This window comes from Ailuropoda melanoleuca, chromosome 1, assembly GCF_002007445.2.
Source record: "Ailuropoda melanoleuca isolate Jingjing chromosome 1, ASM200744v2, whole genome shotgun sequence".
Classification (NCBI taxonomy): Eukaryota; Metazoa; Chordata; class Mammalia; order Carnivora; family Ursidae; genus Ailuropoda; species Ailuropoda melanoleuca.
The window spans coordinates 62,814,915-62,835,521 of NC_048218.1; the positions used below are offsets into that span (position 1 = coordinate 62,814,915).

Below are 20,607 nucleotides of genomic sequence, written 5' to 3' on the forward strand. Positions count from 1 at the left end.
ACTCCTCCTACTTTGGCATTGTTTAAAACCAGCGATTCCCAGGGAAGACTGAAATGAAGTTGTTTTCTGCCAATCTGGCAGATAGGGACCTCAGAATAAAAAAATAATATAAAACCAAAAAACACATTGACCTGAACATAAAATTCCAGATTTTATACTCAATATGATACCACTGCCTTTAAGTGAATATATCAACGTGGCTGTATCAGAGTCCTGGGTCTTGCCTCCTGTGTGCTAGGCACTGTGTGAAGTATGTTCACACCTGTTCTTTCATGTAATCTTCACAACAGCACTGCATGGCCAATGTTGTGATCACTCCAGTGTGCAGGTGAAACACCGTGGCTCAAAGACCCAGCGGGTAAGTGGAGGAGCAGGGATGCAAGCCCAGGTCTGTTCTACTTCCTGCATTCTGTACCTGTTATCAGTGGCATGTACCTAAGCTAAGAGACAAAGAGAATATACGAGAGTTCTCAAAGGTAAAAAACAAAAACAGAGCTCAGTCCACTTCAGTATTGGGTCTGTCTCATTACCGAAGGCAGAGTATATGAACACATGCACTCACTCATGCACGTGCACAATCAATTCCAAAACTCCCACCCAAGTATGAGCAAAAGAACAGACACACTTTAGCATTTATTTTTTAAAAAATGTCTAATTTTTCAAAGACCCAGCTTTGACTTAAATATTTATAGTCAAGGCTTTGGCTACATGGTATGCTCTAACGCACAGGACTGGTTTACCTGGTTAGGGTCCGGGTCAACTTCATCCCAGTTGTGAGTGAGATGGCCTTGGTCGATGGATTCAAAGGGCTTGTGAGAAACTGAAGGTAGAATCCTGTACAACCAACTGGGGGAAAACAAGGACACATAAGCCTTAGGGTGGTGTTATGAGGGATATTCAAACTGGCTCAGGAAGTGCCATCAGGAAGATGCTCAACAACGATCTGTGGGCTTTAATGTGGGAAACGATGACACAGCATCACTTCTTAATAGCTGCTGTTGCCCATAGGCCTGGCCTCTTCCCACCCTTCCACTCTACCCATCACTCTTCAAATTGAGGCTCTGGCTCTTGGTGGTTCCCATACTGACAAAAAATGAAGAATTGTCTTTCCCAATGACAATTATAAAGGAAGGGGAAAAGTACCTTGAGGGATATCTGTACAGGAAAATCCATAGAAAAACATTAGTGTGTATACGTCATCGGATACTAATTCTTACTCTAGAAGGTGAGGGCAATGAATCCTACATAGATTGAGAGAATATGGGTGGTTTCTTTGTTATTTTTGAAATATATATATATATTTTAAAAATNGAGAATATGGGTGGTTTCTTTGTTATTTTTGAAATATATAAAAGTAATACATGCTATTGGTAGAAATAATTTAAGTAATTCAAAAGTCCCCAAGGGTAAAGAGGTCCTCCAATTTCTCTTGCGATTTCTTCAGGGCCAATTACCAGAAGCGTCAGAGCTTAACAATGTTCTTATGTATTCTCTCAGACATCACCAGTGCATATACAAACAAAATTGCCAAATCATTGTACCACTTTATTCTCACAACAATAATGCATGAGAGTGACTGATGGCTCATGTCTTCATAAATATGGGGTATTATTAAAAATAATTTTGGACTTATAGGTAAAAAATAGTATCTCATTTTTATTTTGTATTTCCTTTATTATGAGAAAGTCGAGGATCTGTATGTTTATCGGTCCTTTCTAATTTTTCTATGAATTACTTCTACAAGTCCTTTACCATTTTTCTGTTGGGTTATTTATCTTTTTGATATTAATTTGTAAGAGGTTTAGGAAATTAACACTCTATATTCCAACATTGTAAGATGATTTGTCCATATATTCTTATTGTAAGTATATTTGTAACATTGTTTCCTCCCTCCCTCCCTCCCTCCCTCTCTCCCTTCCTCCCTTCCTTCCTTCCTTCTTTCCTTTTTGAGTTTTATTATCCGTTTATGTCAAGGCCTGAGCCGAGGAGCTCCCTGCCAGGACCCAGACCTCAGGCTTCAGGAAGAGAAGACTCTGATGCAGAAGTCTTGAAGGACACCAGGAGAACTGTCTGTAAGTTGAGAGGGACACTGAAACTTGCTAAGCGGGACCCATGTCCTTTCAGAGGCCATCATTCTGGCAGTGTACAGAATGACAAGGAGCACGACCTCTGACAATGGAAGACCGGACCTGCTTGAATGGGCTGTGGCCCCTTAAGCCCTAGGACAGTCTGCTTCAAGGGGCGGAGTCTACCTGGCCCCACACCGAACCCATTTGGGAGATAAAGGGCTAGATTTGCCCAGTGGGTGTTTGATTCCTCCACTTCAAAATGATATGACCTCAGACCTTGGACTTCAGGCTATGAATAAACTAAGCCTCTGCAGATTCCAGTAGTGTCTGGAGTTGAGGGCATGTATGTGTATCTTAGAAGCAACTGTGTGATCCTGGGCTAGTTACAAAAATTCCCGGATCCTGTTTCTCATCCTTATCTCCTAGGATTGTTGCAAGGATTCAGCTTATGTATCTAGAACGCCTCACACACAATAGGTGCTCACTTACTAGATATGAGTTGAATTGTCTGTCTATTCCTAATCATCTGGGTTTTTATGATGGTCCAGATTTTCCACATTTTCTGTCTTGACTCTCCCCTCTCAGTACTTAAGGGATCAGCTAACGAGTCTGATAAAAATTAACCCCTGGTGGGTATAATCTCTGATAGTTTTGTGAGAGCCCTCCACTCTGGTTTAAAGGAGGATTGACTCACTCTAAGAATCCCAGCCTTGCTCACCTCAGGAAGCTAGTTCTTTCTTTCCACTTGGGATTTTGAGCATTTTCACAAAATTACTGTGGATACCTTTGGAGAGTTCTAAACAGATGGGTGAGCCATGCCGAGTGTCCCTTATTTTTTTAGCTGTTTATAAAACTCCCCAGGCAGCACTACATTGCCCTGGACAGAGATTTAATTCCGATTGAAGGATTGTGCCAGCTTCTTTTTTTTTTTTTTTAAATATTTTATTTATTTATTTGACAGAGATAGAGATAGCCAGCGAGAGAGGGAACACAAGCAGGGGGAGTGGGAGAGGAAGAAGCAGGCTCATAGCGGAGGAGCCTGATGTGGGGCTCGATCCCACAACGCCGGGATCACGCCCTGAGCCGAAGGCAGACGCTAACCGCTGTGCCACCCAGGCGCCCCGGATTGTGCCAGCTTCTTAATGAAATGCCAACAGCTCCTTTTCAGCCTCCTGGAACAGAGCTAAGCTCCTGCTGGCTGAAGATATTGCTGAATAATGGGGGTAGGCAGTAGACTCTGGAGTCCAGGTGTCCCATTAGCGAATGGGCCATAAAGTCAAGAACATAGTCATGGAGGTGAGGTTGTCATAAATTAGAATGGACAGGAATTGCCAGTGTGCTTACCTTACCTTGACTGTTTGGGATTGCAGAGAGAGATGAATAAATATCAATAGAATTAACCCCCAATTTTGGCAAGTATGAGGAACTATCCCCTCTTCCCTCCATGCACACAGCTATCAAGAGAACAGCAATACTGATATGGACATGGTAGCATAGCACTTGCCATAGCTCACGCTGAGCTCTCCGACAGCCTCCTAGGGATTCCCTGCACTGGAAGGAGAAACTCTGCTATGGCGATAGTAATGATGGTTGGAAAAATTAATGTTCATTGAGCACTCACCCTGTGCCAGGCAATGTGCTAAGTACTTTATAGGCATTCTTTCCTTTAATCCTCACCACAACTATGAAATAGGTACTATATTATCTCTTTTACAAATGAGGAACCAGAGGCTCTGAGAGGGTAGATGACTTGCCCAAGGTCACACAGCTGAAAAGAGAAGGAGGCAGGATTCAAACTCAGGGGACCTTAATCCAGAGTGGGCATAATTAACTACCAAAGACAACAACCTATCATTTGTGTGGTCCATTGTGCTGTTGTATTCACTATCTCATTTGCTTCTCAGGAGGACTTTGTGGAGGTAAACCCAGTCCCTCCCACTAAGCAGTACCAGACCAACTGCCCTCCTCCCAGATCTTCAATATTAGGAGCAGCCCTCTTCACAGAGGCCCTAGCCTGATATTCCTATAGTTCGACACGACTTGATTAAACCACAGCACTTACTGCCTCCCCAAACTGCACATCCATTGCATTCAACCTGTCCCATGGGAGTCAATCAAGGGAGTGAGTTCATTGACCTGGCTTGTGGGATTAGAGCAAAGAGGGAACATGACACATCATGCTAATGAATGCGCTTGGTTTCCAGCAAAGGCAAATTCCAAAGAGTAAAACCTTATTAATTCAAACCACAAGGGGCCATAATACATGACCTTTCAACTGCCCAAGCTTAGTTTTTCAATATTTCCATGCAAAGAACATAATACTTCATAATATTTCTATCTTCTAAAGAAGTTATACTGAATCATTTATAATTCTGAGTTAGCCATTATTTTAAAAAAACCCAAGTAAACCAAACTTGAAAACTCAACTGGACAACCTGTAGGGGAAGGCCAGTTTATTGGGGACTTTCTTCTGAATACAAGTGAGAATTTGTAAATGGAGCTGGACATGTGTGTTTTCCAGACTCTGTGCAGCCGCTCTCTCACTTTCTTCCACCAGTCACTTGATCCTAGCAGGAGACGGGCCCATCCCCTGACACCACCCAGAGCACAGCCTGTGAAGAGCAGAATCTTGGGCAGCCGTGGAAGACTATGGCCCAGTATAGGAGAAAGCACTAAGTACTAGTCATAAATCCCACAGTCTGCAGGTCAGAATTAACTGAATCTTGTACCTTCTTTTATTTGTGCTCCGTGGACAAGTGAAAGCAGATCCTGAAAGCTGCTCAGCGTACAGATTGTAAGGGCAGACTTGAGGATTATTCTAAAACAAAGGAGGCAATAAACAACATCACTTCAATTAGAAAACCATCCCAACCTTCCCACCAAGCAATTCAGTGGGGGGAATTCTGCCCCAGATGGGGACACTCCGGGGACTGCACATGACCATCCTCAACGCATACATACTTTTTGTGGCAACTTTTTAGGTGACTTTCCCCCTGGTTAGAAAAGCAATAGATGCGTAATGTAGAACATTTATAAAATATAACCCATTATCTCACCATCCAGAAATAACCCAATGTTGACATCCTGGTGTATTTCCTTCCATTCTTAACCTCCAAAATGGGGATCCAGTGTTGGATGATGTGTGTAGTCCTATAATGACCACGACTTTTTTTTTTTTTAAGAGAGAACACTATATCATGAGCATTTTTTCATGCCATAAAATGTTCTTCAAAATTTTTGAAAAAAATTTTTGTTTGCCGTATTTTTGCTATTGTAACCAACACTAGTGTAAACATCTTTGTGGATACATTTTTAGGACTGGTTATTTTCTTACCACTGTCATGCTGTAGGCTGTTCAAAGGGACAACAAGGAAGTCCTCTTAACCTTGAGCCTAGGGGATCCGCCTGAAAGTCCTGTAGTTGACTATTTCAGAGTGGGTGTTTTCCCATAGGTAACCACCATCCCACTTTAATCTTTGTATTGTCATTGTTCTGTATCCTAATTGTCTTAAAGATTTGTGGAAACACCTAGACAATTCCCAGGAACAATGGTGGCTAGAGGTGCTTTGGCCTGAGGGCTGGTTATTCATTCCTACAATTCAGAGCTCTCTGAGCTAATAGTCTATTCGTTCATACCTGTCCTTCTGGTAGGGCACCTGGGCAGCGAGGGTCTTCTGAGGCACACTCGTTCCCAAATCCAGGAATGTACTGCACATGACAAAGACACAAAGACTATCATTAGCACGATTAAAAGAGCATTTCACAACATTGATAGTCTAATGAAGGTAAGAATTTCTAAATGGACATGCGTTTGTGTATGATGTTCCATATATAATATGGTTATTTTGTCTCAGCATGTGGGCCATTCAGGAAAGGAAATACGCTTTGTGTTAACTTTAAAGACCACCAATTAATTGGGAGAAGACTGCCAGATATGGCAGAGACTCTCTGCCCATAGCTGTACTTAGTTGATTTATGGGCTTATTCTTAATGATCCCACTCCGAGAATAAGTTCTTTAATTCTTTTTTCCACCAGGGAGTTCTGGAGAGGGGAGATAACTCAGGCATCACGTCAACTCCAGATTCGTGGGATCTTGCTGGGCCTGGGTGGCAACCTCCCCCAGTGTGGAGCTCCATTCCCCTCTGTCCTCTGAAATATGCAGCCGTAAAGAGGCACTGGGATCCCATCTACAGCAAACCTTTATTATCTGGTTCACCTATGGAACACTTGTGTATATATTTCTATTTTTGTGGATACATGAAAATGAAGTTTGAAGATAAGAGAGGCTTTCAGGAGAAGTGCCAGGCCAGAGTCCGTCCACAGTGGTACAATGGCGTCTACCTGATTGCCAGCTTTTTACTCTCTACCCAGAGGGGAAAAAAGTTAGGGACTTTTTCAACAAAGCAAAGTATGGGAGCCCCTGAATTTACTGTTACAACACTTAACACGCCTGTGAGTTTTTGTTTGCTGTCTGGCTTCTCTGCTGTTGATAAGCCCCGTGGCATCTGTGACTAGAGCAGTCTGGTTTACCTGTATGTGCCCCGTGCCTGGGTTACCAGAAGGTACTCAATATATATCTATTGTTTCATTTAGCCTTTCACTTAGGGCCTATTCTGGGTGTATGTGGGCTGCTAAAATGAGGTTAGAACCCACTTTTCTCTAACTTACATATAAAAAAAAATGGCCATTTTCTTTCCAGAGTTGTTCCTAATAAATGTACTTAATTTTAGTTTAGGATAATGAAAGTGCAGCCTTGCTCAGTGGGTGAAATGCCACCATCTGAGCACATGTCTTTAAGAGATATAAGAAGGATGTAAGTGGGTGGGGGGGTAAGCCCTCTGGAGTTCTCAGCAGCATGGAGGATGAGCTAAATGCAATATGCCCGAATGTGTAAGCAATGATCAGGCCGATAACTGCTATATTTGGAAGGAATAGCAAATGCGAGAAGTTATGACCTAGAAAGCAATGGAAGTGAAATTATTCTTTTTGCCTCCAGACACAATTTTTTTTTTTATGTGTGTGTATATTTGAAAATCTGTCAGCACTAAAATCACTGAGTTCTGTGATACACAGGTTAACAGCAGCAGCATGCAGTTTGGGCTGATTCCTTTGGGAAATGGCAGAGGAACGAGCATTCCGGCTCTCCACTGAATACAATTTTCTTCTCTCAGAATGGACCTCACGCTCACCATCAGCGGGATTGAGCTGCTGAGAAATGGTAATGACCCCAAATTATCTTCAATTCTGTGGAACGGAATTTTAGACCAATCTGTGACTGAAGCCACTGAGCATTACAGCGCCTTCGCTCTGTTCACCTGCCTCATTGTTTCTCTCCGCAAGAGGAGCAGGGAGGCCTGCGTGCGGAGGAATACAACCGAACCTTCTCCAGGCATGGGTGGGCTTACTTATTAACCTTCCCCATTCTTCGCAACTGCTGGTCTCAGAACAGAGTCCAGGGTTATATGTATTTTTGGAACAGGGAAAAGACACTTAGTATATGTAATTCTGAAGCATTTGCTTCTGACTGCTTTAAAAAATAGAAAAGAAAGGAGAAAGAACAGCTGGTAGTTTGGAAGGGAGCCACGCAGCTCCGAGAGAGGTGTGAGTTCTGAGCCGGTTTCTGCATCTTAGCTGTGGTGCATTGGCTAAAGAGGAAGCGGAAAATGCTGACTCACTCTCCAGTCGATTTTCCTAATCCTCAGAGAGAATTACAGATGAGTTTATTAGAGCTTTCAAATGCCATGTCCCTTACTGCCCAAGGCATCTGACTCGAGGAAGCAGTATTCTGCAGTTGCTTTCCCAAGGCGCTGAGATCAAGGGCAGAATCTGGGCTCTGCTTGTATCAGCTGTGAACATCCAAGCGTTCAACTCCAGCTGGTTCAGTGACTATGTACAAATGCACCTTACGCAAGAAGAAAAGAAAATCTAACATTAAGCAAGTGAGTTTGTATGTTTCCTTAGTCCAGGTTTCTGAATAACTGGACCCAACATAAAAATATGATGTCACTTTTTCCCAAGAGAATGATCTGAATCTTTTCTAAATGAAAGGAGAAATCACGGGGCTCCATGCAACTTCAGGGCCGTCGGTGGTCTGGCAGCTATCTAGTATACCGCTTTTAATCCACATCTGGTGCCCGGAATGTGCTCTGTGTGTCAGAGTAGGTTTACGAGGTGCTCTCTCCCGACTCCGATTCTGGGTAACAGCCTGTTGGGATGAGCAGATGGTGCACCTCCCTGCCTGTCACTGAGCACGAAGGAAAGAGAGAAGTCAGGCTGGAGGTGCAATTAGAGCTACCTTGTTCCTAAGGAAAGAGTCCAGTATTTCTCCTGAACTATGTTGGGAACAGAGAACATATTGTTGGGAACTGGGCGGTTATTGTGGTAGGCTGAATCGTGACCCTCAAAGATATCTATGTCGGAGTCCCTGGGACATGTGAGTATTACTTCATATACTCAAAGAGACTTTGCAGATGTGGGTGAAGAATTTTGAGATGAGTTACTCGGGACTATTTGGGCGCACCCTAAGTGTAATCATACGTGTCCTTAGTAGAGGGAGGGAGAGGGAGATCTGACCACAGGAGAGGAAAAGGCCGTGCCCTGAGGGGAGCGGAGGCTGGAGCAGTGCATTTCCAAGATGGAGGAGGGGCCTCGGTCATGGAATGCGGGCAGCCTGGGCCAGCTGGATTTTAGCCCCATGAAACTGATTTCACAGTTCTGTCCCCCAGAATTGTAAGAGAATAAATTTGTGTTGTTTTAAGCCACTAAATTTGTGGGCATTTGTTACAGCAGAAACAGGAAACGAATAAAATGACAGTATTAGTGGGTCCCATTTCTGGCTAATACAATCACCCCCGGAAATTTGTTAAACACAGACTCAGACCTAGTGAATCAAAGTATTTGGCAGGTCAGGGTGGGGGCGGGGGGGGCAAGGTCTGGATATTAAACAGCTCTTCATTTTAGAAATGAGGAAATCAAGATTTGTAGAAGTGAAGCAACGTAAGGACATGGGGTGATCTATTTGAAATTTAATTTTATTATTTTATCTTTTGAATTTTCTTCCTTTAGTTGGGCTGCTTTTATGTAAATGTGTTGAGCCTTTGTCTTGATGTATCTATTAAAATGAAGAAAAAAAGCTGAGAAGTATATTTTTTTGACTTATATATTGTTTATTGATTAGAATGATGCAATCTGGCTCTCCGTGTTTGGATTCCTGATCTCTACAGCTAACCTTTGCTTGTGGAGATTAGACAGCAGGCAGGGAAGAAGGCCTTTGAAATTGAGAACAAAGACCAGCATGCAATTTACATTGGTCTGCTGGTGCTGTGCATAGTAAGTTGCTAAAAATTTTAGCAGGATAGGATTTTAGATATAATTTATTTATAAATGGTAAGGATGTTTCCAACCCCTGCTGAATTCCCCTATAGGATTTTCATCAGGGAACAGTTTTTATGCACTCTCCTTCTTCGAAGACTTCAGCTACCACCATTGTTAGGATGATTTGCTGTATCTATCCTCCCTGCCCTACCCATTCTTCTGAGATCCAGATCCCTACCTCCCACCACGTCCTGGGTATCTCAACTTGGCTACAGCAGCTTAAATTTAGCCGAAACTCTGTTGGCTCCCAGAACATTCTGGGCTGTCTGCATGTGCCATGCCTTTGCACTCACTGTTTCCTCTGGCCTCCACCTCTTTTCACTTAGCCAATTCCTACTTCTCTCTTAAGACTCAGCTCAGGAACAGCCGCCTTCAAGGAGTTTCTCTAGACCCTACCTAGCCCAGACTCAGTTCCTTTCCGATATTAATCTGTGGCATCAGTACTAACACATAATATTTGCTGAATCAAAGAATGAGAGTTCTTTTGCAGTCTTTCAGTCAGGCATGAAGATAAGCTCGTTTACCTCAGTGAGGAGTGTTTTCAGGATCCCTACCAACTAGGGAGATGTTTGGTTCTTCAAACTCAGCATCAATTGAAGGGCGTTAGGAAAGTACTCAAACTCTGTATCCTGAAAGAAGCCTACAGTGTGGCCCACCTGGCTTGAGTCAAAGTTCTGGGCAGTTCTATTCAGTTCCACATGCATGTGTTGGGCCCCAATACAAGCCTGGGCTGGACACTAGGTGTGGTTTTAGACACTGGAAAAAAAAAATCCCTTTGGATTTAAGGCACTCAGTTCATTAGATGCCACTAAGGCTCCTTTTGGAGCCTGGGGTCTAGATTCAGATAAACTGGGTTCTGATCCAGTCTCCATTACCAAAAAGCAGTGACCTTGAGCAAATCACTTAATCTTTCCAAACTTTCCTTCCCTTATTGGTTAAATAGAAACAAGAGTGCCTATATCCCAGATTTATTTTGAGGATTACAATATGAGTTAATTCATTAATATCACATAACCCACACATACTTTTCAATTGCACATTAAATAATAAAAAGGAATTATTTCCTAGAGGAAATGCTAGGGGTTCTACTGGCCAAGGGCCGATTGTGGATCCTCAAAATAACTGAATAGGTGAAGCAAATCTAATTGGTTGGCTGGAGGCAGTCCAGGAAGCTGCAGCCATGGGAAGATGTCAGGGCGTTGGGGCTGGGAAGCAGACATGTGTCTGCCCATGGTGGAGGGGGGCCTTATGATGTCTACAGGTTCCCAAGACACTATTTCAAATGAACAAAGGCAAGAGATAGACAATGATGGCTTCATCTCTTTTCTTTATCACCTCTCCCTCAACCCCCTAGCCCCAGCCCCAGCCATGCCTGCAGACACCATGGCGAAGCTTCTGAACACAGGAGCTTGGAATGGGACCTTGCTAAGTCCTTTCTGACTTCGACACTCTGGAATTCTCAGAAGCTTCCATAGGTTCTGGCTGAAGAAGCCAGAGCAAACTTGGCGGAGTCTCTTACCTTCAACTCGGCCATTTTCCGTCTGCTGCAGGTGTGCTGACTTCAGGAAACACAGGCCCAGAGAGGGTATGAAGCCAAAATGCTTCTGTTTCTCCTTCAACCCACTCTCTGGACGTTATTCCCACCACTTCACTGCGCTCACTGGTTAGCAGGCAGCTCAAACTAGCAACAAGAATTGGCTAACTGATAACTAGGGAGAAAGTCCAGCATGCTTATTTTCAAACTGCTTACACAATTGCCTTTGGTTTTTGTTAAACCCAGGCTGTTTTGGGAAGAGTTTGCAGAGGCTTATCTTCTCTTCATCTGAGGTAAAGATTAGCCAATTGTGTGTTCCAGCGAAAAGAAGGAGGCTTCTTACTGAAGACAGAGAATGTAAAGCTCTTCAGGAAAGAACTGCGGTAGTTAGTACCTGCTGTGTGTGGCAGAGGCTTCCCCACTCAGTCCTGACTCAGGCCCGGAAGGAAGAGGGCAGGGTGTTCACTCTCTGCAGAGCGTGACAGAATGAATTGTGCTCGGACACAGGTTACACACACCTGCTTGAAACAGGGACAGGGGCTAGACGGTGTCTGGAGGTGCCCCCAAGGGATGAGCTGGGTGAACTGTCCAGAGCCTGAAGCACTTCACTTAAAGCAAACCAAGATGTTTACTACTGTTCCTCTTCATTTCTTAAATACATGTAGTGTTTTTATAAATTCTTTAAGAATCTTGTTTTCTAATACCTTTATCCTTCTAAAAACAGACTGAGAGATTACTTTCCAGCCACCTTTTCTCTGACTCCCTTGCCCTTCATCTTGGCTATTCTCCTTAGCCTTGGTCAGACATCCACTTCTTGGCTAATTGTATTCAGGAAAAAAGAAACCATATATCGACTGCCTGTTTGTGCCAGATTTTTCCAGACGTTATCTCATTTAATTTCACGAAAACAATCTTGTAAACTAGGCTTTATTATAACAAACTTAAGTGCAACAGACCAGGCAGGAAATGTAGGCTAGGTGGTATTTCAAGGTTAAGGCTTCTATATGACGCTCCAATTTTTAAACATTGGCAACTAAAACAAACGAATGAATGAATGGAAAAAAACATTGTGGTAGATTGCAGACATGTCCACAATTTTCTCCCATCCATGTATGCGTGCTCTTTTGTGATGTCAACTTTGCTGCTCTTTTCAGTGAGAGTAGTCTTTTTCTTGACTCTTTGAATCTTACTTTGGTTAAGAGCAAGCGCAACGCAAGCAGGGGCTTAAAAAGTGCTTGTGCCTTGGGATTTGTTTCTTACTACGTGAGATTACCATGCCGAGAAGCTAGGTTAATCTCCTTTAAAACGAGAGACCACACGAAGAGAGAGTTTAGGGCAAGTTAGTCCAGCACTAACTGCCGGACATGGGAATGAGGCAATCTGTCTGCCAGATAATGACAGACATATGAATGATGCCAGGTGAGAATAGCAGGAGAACCGCCAGCAAAGCCTAGTCCAAACTGCTGACTCATAGAATTGTAAGCAAACAGAATGGTGTGCTTTATGCTATTAAGTTTTGGGGTGGTTTGTTAAGCAGAGGGAGATAACGGGTACAATGATGTCAAAAACATGCATGCAGAATTGAAAAGGTTATGGGCTGCCAGCTTAGACCCCCTGCTCCATATAAATAGGTCTAAGTTACCTCCAGAGGTCCCCAGGCTCCAGCACACTGCAGTAGCAAAAGAATGACTTGCCTATGTATGAAGTGTTAGCAGGGAGGGGGCCAGACTGAAGCAAAGAATGACAGGTTGGTCACAAACTGTGTGGCTTGATGCCCGAGTTCCAGGCAGTTATAGGACATCTCAGCATATGTCAGCATAGACAGATGACTTTGTGGTATTATGCAAGCTTCCCCGGAATTTATATACACACCTGGGAGGAAATGTTATGTGCTGGGGGAGGCCCCAGTTTTACTGAGGCTGGTTTTTTTTTTTTTTTATTATTGCAGTGTGCAGACTCAAAATAAAAAATGAGTTCAAGAAAAAAATATTTCTTACATCTCAGTTTATGAGTACTTTGGGTCTTCGATCCTGGAAGTTAGTCTTTGGTGGTTAGGGGGAAAAATGAATGGGAGTCAATAAAAGACAAGGAAAACCTTTACTGCTTTATTTTTCCATAAACTTCCTATGCTCTTTCCACTGAATCAGTTGTGAAGGCAGATTTAAGAAGTGTTTAAGCTTTTTCCTAAGACGTGGGAGATTTCTGAAAGAGTAAGAAAGTGGTCACAGGTCCCTGACTGGATGAAAATTACTTTGAGGGGCTTGAAAATATTTGAAAATCGAATAACCTATCTCCAAACTTTATGGATTGCTCCTAACTGGCTTACCTGTATTTTCTTTTTTCTGTTTTTATAATTGTGATGCAAAAAAACAAGTATCTGCTTTGTATAACTACTATGTGCCACCCACTGTGCTATATACACACAGGGGACATGAGAATAAATAAAACTCAGGAATTATCTGATCCTATGTCTGATGGTAATCCATTTTAATGAATTTGTAATCACACACTCATTGCTTTATTTTACAGTTTTTGAGGACCTGCTATGTGCCAGATCCTGTGAGATGTAGGGGATACAAAGATGACTATCTCAGTCCTGTTCTTTACTAGAACAGCATACTGGGGAAGAGCATTACAACAGAGAACCATACCTGCTGTGACAGGGAAGGGCCCGGGGTGCTATCAGAGGGGCTGAGGGGCACCTAGTCCTGAAGAGGAGGGCAGGGAAGGCTTCCCAAAGGAGAGGATACCTGAGCCAAGTCGCATAGAGTGAGTCAGGATAGGGCATGAGCCGAGGAAAGTGTGTGCAGAGAAGAAGAAGGGCAGTGCATTTAAAGAACTGTGTTTAGGGCAGAATGGAGGGGTCTAGTGAGGGAAGACCCGGAAGGGGAGGGTTTTGGCAGACATCTGGATCAGGGGAAGGGGGGTGCCTTCTGGGCAGGGTTTGGTTTCTAGCATTCAAAAAGACACCCAGTGGAAAGAGCAGGTTGTGTAGGGACAAGGCAAACATATCCTGAACCAGAACAGAGTCCCAAGATCAAAGCTGTGAGCTAAGAACAAAGATGCTAAAACCAGACAGAGGAGGATAGATTCAGTGGACAGATACAGGGAACATGTGAGGTGGAGAATTTGAAAAGGACCAGGAATCGGAGACACCAGGTATCTGCTTCTCCCAGATTCTAGTACAAATTTGAGTTATGCTCCACAGAAGCTCCAAAAGTGAAGTCAGAGATGGGTGTTTACCCCAAAGATACAGACGTAGTAAAGAGAAGGGCCATATGCACCCCAATGTTCATAGCTGCATTGTCCACAATAGCCAAATCATGGAAGGAGCCGAGATGCCCTTCAACAGATGACTGGATTAAGAAGCTGTGGTCCATATATACAATGGAATATTACTCAGCTATCAGAAAGAACGAATTCTCAACATTTGCTGCAACATGGACGGCACTGGAGGAGATAATGCTAAGTGNAAAAAAAATCATTAAAAAAAAAAAAAGTGAAGTCAGAGAAGTTCCAGACTCAGAGAGTGGAGAGCAGGTCCAAAACCAAGTATAAGCAGTGATGATGAAAACTCCAGCCTCCTCCTTTCACCGCACTTCCAGAGAATGCTATCAGGAAGTATTTTACCTTCTAGCCAGGAGACTGGAAGATTCTTCTCTAGGACAGTAACCCATCCATATTATATATTTTGATAAATAATAAATACAAAAGGTAAAATTTTTCTGGAAATGTTTCTTTTAATAAGGTGGATGCCTCTCCCATTAGTTCATATACCCATGAATTAATAATTCTTATTTCTGGAATAAGACAGGATTCAGCATCACTTAATCTTATTTTTTGGGTTTACGGATGTGTTAAGAAAATTTGTCATAAATAAGTAGATATGAATGGAAGGAATTTTTTTTTTACAATATCACTTCTCTTTCTGAATTAAATATCAAAAATCAGATAGTGATCTACCATTAAACATCATTCTTAATGACTTAATAACAACTGAGTTAGGTTCTCCTTTAATTTGTTGCAAGAAAATAATTGGAAACCTGATTGGAAGAGGCTTGGTTACCCAGCTATTGGAATCATTGACTTTAATTAAATGTTACCCTGTCACTTAGATGTGCCTTTTCTAACTCATTTACTCAGAAAGGGTTGGGAAAATAAATGTTAATTTTATACTCCTTTGCCTGTATAATTATTTTTCACAAAAATGTTACTTTGGTATTTTGATAGACCAAGCAAGAAGCCTTGCCATGAAAGAATGTGCCGCAGCCTTGGGTATTTCTTACCAAAACTCTCTTTGCTTTGTTCTCAGGAACTCTTCCTTGAGAGGTCTGCCCTTTCTTTTTTTAAGGAATTGTGTGAGTGGAACAAGTCCTTAAATAAAACTAATATTTAGAATTGTGTTTTTGTTGGCATCCTAAGACATTTACACCCTGGGGAAATATACCATTTTCCTATGTAAGTAAGAGGTTTCTTCTCTGTTGTGGGAAAAGCACGACTGTGAAAGCACACATAGGTGGAAAGTAACTGGTACTGAGCTGTGTTCAAAAGCTGATCAATTTAAACATACATATGTAGAAAATGATCCCCCTAAAACTATCTGTGCCCATGTACCTCTTGGAGGGGATATTTGTACCCTTCGCAGTTGGATGGCCACTGATCCACACCAAGAAAGTGGAAAACATTCCATCCTGGGAGCTGGGGATTGTTCCAGGGCCATGTGAAGGAGTGTAACAGGCCTACAGAGCAATCGCTCTGGGATGAACTGAGAGGAGTTACAGTTAAGAGGGTCTCCGAGAAACAGATGGAACTGAGAGATGTACCTGCTGGGACTGAGCAAGATTTTACATCTTTGTTGGGAGTTCAGGGGTTTCGTCTTTGACCGGTACTTACTGATGGCCTTGGTAAAGCTTAGCGATTAGCCAGCTAAGAAAACAAATGTGGTACAAGAGAGGGACCGTGGATAAGCTGGCACGGCCTCTTATTAGAAATAGATACAGCTGGAATGTAGAACATGGTAGTAATAAAAATGGTAGCAGTACATCAAAAACAATCATTTCCTGTTTTGCCAATAGAGGATGTGACAATCATTTCACGATTGCTGCGGCATGTGTAACCTTGAGAGGGACGAGTGGCTCAGTTCATTAAGGTGAGATCATGGAAAGGAAGGCTGGGGTGAATCTGATGAACTATAAAGGTGTTATTAACTAGGGAGTCTACATTCCATGTATTCTGTGCTTTCTGAGAGGAGTTTATGATCTTTCCCAAAGTGTGGCTCCTGGACCATTTGCATCAGAATCACCGTTTGCCTGTTAAAAATACAAAATCCTGGCCCTATCCTCCGTACACAGCACTGGGCAAGTGGGGGCAGATGAAATCCCAAGATTTGCATTTTGAAAACTTCAGAGGATTTTTATGCACATTTGAGTTTAAAAGCCATTGCTTTGAGTCCTTAAATGGAGGTGCTAATAGTAACTAAAAGTCGGACCCCCTTAGTACTCTACTGAGCAGCCCTGGTAGTCTCCAACTCCAATTTTACCTCAGGCAAACACACCAGGGAATATTGAGAGGCTCAGGGTTCTCTCAGGGCTAGACCATCTGGAACCTTTCCTCTCCTACCACAGTGATTTAACTCAGTCTGGGGACTACAGAGGAATGAATTTTTTATTTCCTTTCCTTCTTCCCCCCAAAACAGTACCCTCCTTTGAATTCTAACAGATATTAAATCAATGCAGACATCCTGTTAGACCTTCAAACTTCTTAAAATAGATGCTACTTGTGCTCTAAAAATTTCAATTAAACCAACACTTACTAAAAACCGACAGAAGGTCCTCCGTAGGCTGGGCATACACGAATGAAACGGACACTCAAAAGCTCTGGTCACGGCAGCAATTAGGAGCTCTTCATCTCAGTCTGATAGCCCAGCACATCAGTTCCACACAGTACATTTTCAGAATGGACAGATGAACAGCAGTGTCAAGGCACCTGGAATCCACCATGGATGCCTCAAGTTTAGGGGCTTCCGAGAACCCGAGCTAAAGCTGCTATGGATCAACCCCTTTGGAAGCAGCAATTCTCTTCAGAGCACGGACATGGAGAGGCCACCCCAAATCTTTAGTTGGATTCCAACAAAGGGCCCTGCCACCTGAGGGACAGACAAGTGACCATATGCCTTCATGCCTGCTTGCCTCCATAATACATAGTAACATTGATTAGACATCTAAATCACAACAGGAAAAAAAAAATCTTTCTCTATTGCCAGTCACTTGTCCCATCAAGAAAATTAAGGATTTAATTAATACTTTTCAGGAAGTATTTCAGTATTTACAGTTGTTGATTATCCAAAAGCAATTTTGATGAGCAGGTCCCAGGAAATCTTAGCAAAAATTATGCTTCTTTTTGAAGAACTTTGGCTAATAACATAATAACATTCATTTTGGCAAACAGCCTTGTTTTGCTGCTACTAATACTTGCAGCAAATTTACCTTAGATTAAAAATTATTTTTTCCCAGAAAACTATAATCCAGGAGCAAGAAGAAATGGAGTTGAGAAGTACTGTTAAGTTTTCAAGGCTGACCCTGAAGCCATCAGTGATGGGCTACTTTAATTTTTTAATAAGGGAGAAAATAAAGAAATTGAGATCGATTTTTTAATTAAGAGCAAGAAAGAGGAAGAAAGGGGGAGAGAAGGAAAGGGTTATATATTAATTTTTGCTTTTGTGTTGGTGTATTTTATTTTTTCACAATGTAAGTATATATTTTTTAAATTTATTTTTTAAAAGAGGAATACCAAGAGCTTTAGTTGGTTCAGGTCTTTGCGTATGCATTTGCTCTCTGCTTCCTACCTGCACAGCCTGTCACAACTGGCTTGTGCCAAACTCCACATACAGAGCCTGATTTGCATAGCTCTCCTTTGTGTCAAAAAAGAAATCAGGGCTAAGTCTTGCGGCGGAGGATGTGAAGAAAGACTGCAGAATATTCTAGCTGATGCAAAGTGCTTTAAAAATCCTTTTCCAAATTCCTACAACTGCCTTTCTAAAAGCACTGGCTAACATTCTCATTCTAAGATCCTCTTTTAGCATACCTTCATTTCCAAAGTACTTCTGAAATTGAATTAAAATGGAAGAGAAAGTGAATTTAGTGTTTTTTGCCTAGTTTTAAAATGAGAAGCTGAAATTGTGTGCTTATTACTATTTTTTTTTAATATGGAACAAAATCAGGAATGAATGCAAAGGCCTGCTGCAGAGCCAGAGCAGGAAAATGGGTGTTGAATAAGGCAGCAAACTGCAGTTTCTGGAAACGAGGTCTATATATTAAAGAAGAACCAGGGCAGAGAGAATTAAACAAGCAGAAAAGATGGGTAAAAAAAGCAACGATGAACAATTATGCACACACGCACATATACCGACGCCCTCCAAAAACGGATTATGAAATCTAAGAATCCTAGTCCATAATTCATGTAAACGTGTTGCTGTGGAACTTATTTTTACTTCTCTCCATAAATACATTGTTGACACAGAGAATAATATTCTTAGTTTACTGACTACAGTTAAGATACATTTCAGGAGTTGACTTTTCCCTAAAAATACAGAAACTGAAAAGGCTATAAATCTCTCTCTCTGTCCTCGTGGCAGGTCTGAGATCTCACCCTACCTATTTCCAAATAAAAAACAGTAAGATAGTGCAGACATCTGGAACCTAGAGTGAAGGATTTAGTGAGCTGCCCATTTCTCGGAGAATTCTTTTCTGGTACTGCTGTTCTCTATGTATTATTAATTTATTTATATTTAACTCCAGCTATGAGTCTGCCTCTTCTAGCCACTGAACCACTTGCAAAGGAGAGACGAGGGAGACAAGGGCTGCTATTATTAGGGATCCTTGTGTGTGATGAGAGTGGACACAATTAAATAACACCATTTTGCTTCTTTGAAAATGACAGAGACTGTCTGGGGTGCATGACCCAGGGCTGGTTAACATAACCTTTCCCCTCAAGAGGGTAAAACAACAGAGATACATTTTTGAAGCACTTAATTAAGGCTTCAGCAAGGAGTGTGGGAAAATTACAGACCCATAAAAACCTTCCAGTTCTGGGAAGAGTAAATTTTCTCTGCAGCACTCTGTCACCGCTCATTTACTGCATCATTGTGACAACATCGCATAGTTCCACAAGGCTTTTACATAATCTGTAAACAGGGACAGAGAGGTGAGGAACAGAGAGGACGGGGACAAAGTTTGGACCTCTCACACGGTCACTTCCTTTCAGCTTTCCATTAAAGGGTGAGGCTGACGGGTGGCATTTTAAGATGATTCTGTGAAAAGGCTGAAACATTAATAATCAACACAGCGTGAAGGACGCTGTACGCCACTGCCACTGCTTGCTCACTCCTCCAGATAACGAGCGTCATTCAGTCATAATGAAGGCTCTTTAATGTGCCTCCCCCAAACCTTTTCCGATCAGGAAAGCCTGGAATCTGTAGGCAAGAAAGATAATCACGTTAAGTCTCAGCACACAGAGTTCAAATGCTAATAGCCTTTACCATTTTCTCCCTTATTTTCTGTGCCTGTACGTCGGCCTGCTGTTCCTTAAAGAACCATCACTCAGAGGTTTTACTCAGATCAAATAATAAAATGAATTCTACCAAAATGGAAAACATTTGCCAACAGATTGGTGCAAGTGTCACTGAGATCAGGGAAGATGAGGCGGCTCTCAGAACATCCACCAACTGCACTTTACATGAATCGCCCGCATCGTGATAGGTTCTGCATATACACCCCTGGAGCCTCAGCAAACCATTTTCTTCTGTCATTTTATAATATAAGCTTATCCCAGCATTCTTTTTGTTTCTTAGAACCTTATTTTCCCTTGGTCTGATTTTTTTTCTTTTGTGTTGAGCAGGACAGAAGAAAATGCTTGTGCCTACAAAAGATTTCCCCTTACTTTTTTTTTTTTTTAACCAGTTCTGAAAGTAAACTTGGAAATCACCTCTCTCCAAATTTAAGAACCCACTTTATCAAGAATAGATACAGACCTGATTACCTTCTCTTAGAAAGTATCTCTTCTCTATGACCTGTGAGAAACAAATAAAGATTTTAAGGGCGTAGCAAACATCCCTGGAAAAGCGGTTCACTGCAGTTGCCACTAATGGGACTAAAAGGCATATATCCAAATTAAGAGTCTTCTCAATAGTTATGGACATCTAGTACAATGAGTTACATCTAGTGCTAATAAGATCAGGATTGTGGGCGTATTTCCATAAAAGCTTGCCTCATTCCCCAAAGTATTAATAATAGATTAAAAAAAAATGAACACACAAAAATGACTAAATAATCAGAGAATGACATAATAACTCACGCAGTTCCCAGTGTACGGGAGCAAATCTGGCACAAGGTTTCCTAGTAATCGGCCCAAAGATATAAAACAGAATCCATAAGATAAAAGCAGAGCACTTTTACTACTATAATAGTACAGCTATTCCTCACAGAGGAGTCTGTGTAATGTAGTGAACTGCCACGTCCCTGGGTGATAAATTCGGTAGGTGCCCAACGGAGATCAGAAGCATTCAATGAGCTTCTTTCCCTGGACTGAATCTGCACCCTTGATTCAGTCATTTCAGAACTGTCTATATTTGG

At 42.1% G+C, this 20,607-nt stretch overlaps 2 protein-coding genes across 2 annotated transcripts in view; both read right to left on the reverse strand.

Annotated features, from left to right (window-relative positions):
• HGD (homogentisate 1,2-dioxygenase) overlaps positions 1-11,259 on the reverse strand; it is a 42,653-nt gene extending 31,394 nt beyond the window's left edge. The window contains exons 1-4 of the mRNA XM_002925952.4: positions 10,964-11,259; positions 5,706-5,777; positions 4,799-4,887; positions 741-846 (exon numbers count right to left, since the gene is read on the reverse strand). Coding sequence (XP_002925998.2) covers positions 741-846; positions 4,799-4,887; positions 5,706-5,777; positions 10,964-10,978 — 282 coding nt within the window. The 5' untranslated portion in view covers positions 10,979-11,259. The remainder of the gene's footprint in view (positions 1-740; positions 847-4,798; positions 4,888-5,705; positions 5,778-10,963) is intronic.
• Positions 11,260-16,624: 5,365 nt separating this feature from the next.
• The window catches only part of RABL3 (RAB, member of RAS oncogene family like 3), a 38,522-nt gene continuing 34,539 nt past the window's right edge, over positions 16,625-20,607 (reverse strand). The window contains exons 7-8 of the mRNA XM_002925953.4: positions 20,007-20,045; positions 16,625-19,448 (exon numbers count right to left, since the gene is read on the reverse strand). Coding sequence (XP_002925999.1) covers positions 19,383-19,448; positions 20,007-20,045 — 105 coding nt within the window. The 3' untranslated portion in view covers positions 16,625-19,382. The remainder of the gene's footprint in view (positions 19,449-20,006; positions 20,046-20,607) is intronic.